General features: G+C 33.8%; 1 protein-coding gene across 2 annotated transcripts in view; it reads left to right on the top strand.

Moving 5' to 3' along the window:
* Window positions 1-290: 290 nt before the first annotated feature.
* The window catches only part of LOC113230701 (store-operated calcium entry regulator STIMATE-like), a 24,039-nt gene continuing 20,027 nt past the window's right edge, over window positions 291-4,302 (top strand). Inside the window, exons 1-2 of one of the 2 annotated variants that reach the window (XM_026464751.1) lie at window positions 291-457; window positions 615-751. In XM_026464751.1, the coding sequence (XP_026320536.1) occupies window positions 334-457; window positions 615-751 (261 nt within the window). In that variant the 5' untranslated portion in view covers window positions 291-333. Of the gene's footprint in view, window positions 458-614; window positions 760-4,302 lie in introns of both variants that reach the window. The other variant, XM_026464750.1, reaches the window with a different exon arrangement.

Genomic DNA, 4,302 nt, shown 5'->3' with positions numbered 1-4,302 from the left:
AATTTTACTCAGACGGTGTCGCGGGCAACAACTAGTTAATAATTTATTTTAAACAGACTAAAATTAAATGAACATCGGTGTTACCAACTCCTGATTTCTACTATTTCTATGTCAAAACCATTAAATTCTCTTTGTGTCAAACAAACGTCAAAAAATATGAAAAAATTACATTTATTTTTGAGAATATTTTACTTTCTTAAAAAATAGATACTTAATCATTATTTCATTTTGTAGTTTGATGAAGTGGGAAGTGATGCAGTTATTGTTATAAAATTTGTGAAAGTGGCGAAATAATTTCTCTGAAGTCGCATAACCCATGAATAGAGATGAAACATGAATAATACTTCTGATTCTATTTATTGGTCCGAGCTGCATTGCTCGAAAGATGCTCTAACTGATACCTATGGCTGGTTTATGCAATTTCTCTTAGCTGTTCTGGCATTCACTTGTTTAATAGGTAAAATGGTGAAACATTTTAGTTCAAGGCTTTGAGTATTCATAGTACCTTTATAAGGTTTCTAATTGCCTGCAAAATCCGTGGCAACTACGTTGGAAGTTTACGGAATTACCGAATGCACATTACGTTAAACTTTTATTTGGTGTAAATTTTTTAGGTAAAAGGTTCTGTGAACCCCGATACGCCCGGAGACCATGGCTGATTTGGTTCTACGACACGTCGAAACAAGGCCTAGGGGCTCTGATTATACATGCAGCCAATGTTTGGCTCTCACCACATCTCACAGGCAATCCATGCACTTGGTAAGGTTTGAAATATTTGTACCCATAAAAACTTAAGACAAGGAGACCATTTAGAATGGTAATGTATTAGCTATTAATTTGACCACTATAATATGTAGCTATATAAAAACAAAATGTAAATGCAACTTCTACAGACTACTCTGCAAAAATAGTACAGTAGTTAATATAAACTACACATTGTCTAAAAGTAACATCACCTAGAGATAGTTCTTTAACCCTTAATTAGTCACGCCAAATAAGTTACACAATCTATTGTGTGGGGTGTGCAATACCCCAAATTAGAATCGTGAAATAAAATATGAAATACATGCAAAATCAGACTTATTAATGACAATATTTGAACACACAATAACTTATAATGTCTTTCTGACTAAACACAAAACTGATAAAACATTTTATAAATGTAAAAAAGAATACCAGTTGAAAACTGAATTTTCTTCACCGGAATTTTGGCAGATTAGAATCGTGATTATTGCACCCATGATTTTGGCATTTGGAACGTTCAGTTTTTGTTTTTTGGTCCTTGATTCTTGGACGTATGTGGCATTGTTTTATATGAAGCTGATTGAACTGCTCTAGATGCTGATTCAGGATCCTCATTTTCAAGCATCTTGTGTTGTTTTTGTAGCAGTCATGCTAGTGTGCGAATGACATTGTTTTCGTTTTCACATTGTTCTGATGCCCATGTTATGGTCACTTACGATGACCTCATGATGTTGTTCATCTTCAGAAGCACTATCCATAGCTTTTTCTTCTTCGTCTCTCAATGCTGCGCAATCTCCCAATCAGTCAATGCATGTGGCACCCACCTAATGTAAAACAAAAATAAAAAAACACCACATCACATATAATTTTAAAATACCTATATATTAGTTTTATAAATGTCACTACAATGTATTGTTTGTCCATCTGTATTGTTTAAATGCATAATAATAATAAAAAAATTACTTACATAATTTTATGTACACATACAGTCACATATGTACAACTACTACAACTATATACAAACAAGTGCAGATTATAAATGAATGGCGAACTACAATCCCGTTTACGAAGCTAGGCAGAAGACAGGCACTGTAAGTTCAAATTTTCAAGACTTATAAGCCTAGAAACCTGTGATGGGGTGTGAAACACCTCACGCAACTAATTAAGGGTTAAGTGATTAGAAGCTAAACCTACATCCTGGTGTTGAGCTTAATAAAGTTGACACAAATAAATAAAAATAAAATGTTTCTTTATTTAAGCATAAACTCATTAATAACTTACATTTCTTTATTACTACATTTCTATTTACTTTTAATAACAGAAAATTATTATTAATAAATGAATGAATTAAGAATCAAGAATTATATTTAAAGTAAAATTAAGGGCCTAAACCCTCGCCTGAGAGGAGACTCGTGCCCAGGAGTGGGACGATTAAATCGGTTGATGATGTTGAGGATGATGATAATTGAGAATCAATTTTTCTCTTGAATATTGAGTCTGCTTAAAAATAGAAAGTAATGCATACTGTTGTACAATATTATTGGCAGATAAGTTCACTTTCATAAGGAAAACCAATGTCTTTATGTATTATGGTGAAAAATCATCATTCACGGCAAACGTGCGAGACGCACCATACCGCCAATGTTATGTATATAACTTTGAACTAATTAGGTGAAATATAGCCTGTAGTTGCAATAAGATTTTACTTAATAATGCATTTAATGTATACTTATGCTCATCTCAGCTCAAATAGAAAATTAAATCTATAAAGAGACATAACACAAACGAAGGTCACCATGCATTAAAGTAAATACTAAATTCAATCTGATAAGTATTTTTTTCAATCGAATTGCTATGGAATATGTAATAATCATAAAAATCTTGTTGAAATTATCCCGTGTACAACGCGACATAAGAGTGGCGACTTTTAGCAACGATTAAACCCCCGTTCGTGAAACGCGCGACTGCATTTGATCGATACAATCGCGCGTTTGTATCGATGCAGTCGCGCGATTGCATCTTTGCTTATGCTCTGGCCGCGCCCGGAACGCCTCCGCGGCTAGAGGCTAGAGCATAAAAGTCGCACATGTGTGTAAAGGTACACGATTATCTACTGCATCGCTACTGCATTGCGTTTGCGTCGCGTTTGCATCGCTGCTAAAAGTCGCCGTGTGTAACTGTTCTAACTGTTACGTAAACTAGCACTCCTCCAGCGTCGTTCAGCTACCTCAGGAGTCGGTTCCTGAGTCGGTTAAGCGATAGGTTTGTAGTAAATAAATATACTTCTTCATTTTTGTAAATTGTGTTTACATAAAATAAACCTTTTTTGAGTCTTATCATACAGAAGAAATTTTTCTTTGTCCAAGATCGCTTGGTATTAATAATTATAATAAATTACTTGAAATTAATTAATATTATGCATGGTAGTGGAACATCAAGATATTCAAAAAATCAATATTAAATACGTTATGGCGAATAATTAAATTTTGAATAGACAGACACAATGTACTATTTTTCTTTTCTTATATTTAGTCCACTTGGCGATTTTTGTTGTGTTAATTAACAATGCAGGAACAATGAGGTGAAATCTAATATTCCTGCAAAATTGTACTGCTAAACACCCCCGGAGCCCTCCATACAACAGTCGAAAGTTATTTACCTACTACTACTACATACAGCGAGGCGATATCTGCACACCTGCAAATGTGTGCGTGAACTGGTTGAATACTGGTGGAAAAGGTTACCCATCACGTACAATTACGTTACGTGGTTAGAACGGCAACATAGCGAAAATTCTAACGCGAATCTGTTATCCATAATTATATGATTAGAATCATGATAATAATTACATATGTTCATTAGGTATTTATATCGTTATATTATATTGTTCATTAATTCACTAACTAAAGTAATATTGACGATTTATTTAAAAATATATATTAAAAGCACTTAAAATGTTATATTTGGGACAGGTAATTTTGTATAAGGTAACCAAGGTATTTGACATTGCGTGTCTAAGGGTCGTATTCCAGAACTCTACTCAATGCTCAAGTCAGGATTTGAGCAGACTTGAGTATGATTTCAAGCACTGGAAATACGACCCTAATGGCAGGGACTTGAGTATGATTTCGAGTGCTTTAAACCATACTCAAATACGACCCTAAGGGTCGTATTCTAGAACTCTACTCAATGCTCAAGTCAGGATTGCACTGGAAACACAAGCACTGGAAATACGACCCTAATGGCAGGGACTTGAGTATGATTTCGAGTGCTTTAAACCATACTCAAATCCTGACTTGAGCATTGAGTATAGTTCTAGAATATGACCCTCGTTTATCATTACCTAGTTAATAATTATGTATATTCGCTACATAATATTTTTCGGCAATACAAAATGAAAATTCGAGAACCCTTGTCTACTAGCTCATGAACTTATGGCGTCTCATTATATTGATATAATAAATCTGTATTATATATTACTCAGCACTAAAAAAAATTTAAGATTATTGTGAATTAAATATTATGTTATTCATAGGAAATGAAACTATTTTTCCGGAT

The sequence above is a fragment of the Hyposmocoma kahamanoa genome, unplaced genomic scaffold (genome assembly GCF_003589595.1).
Source record: "Hyposmocoma kahamanoa isolate Upper Pololo Valley unplaced genomic scaffold, ASM358959v1 64, whole genome shotgun sequence".
In the NCBI taxonomy this organism is placed as follows: Eukaryota; Metazoa; Arthropoda; class Insecta; order Lepidoptera; family Cosmopterigidae; genus Hyposmocoma; species Hyposmocoma kahamanoa.
This window is presented reverse-complemented; position numbering and strand designations above follow the sequence as displayed.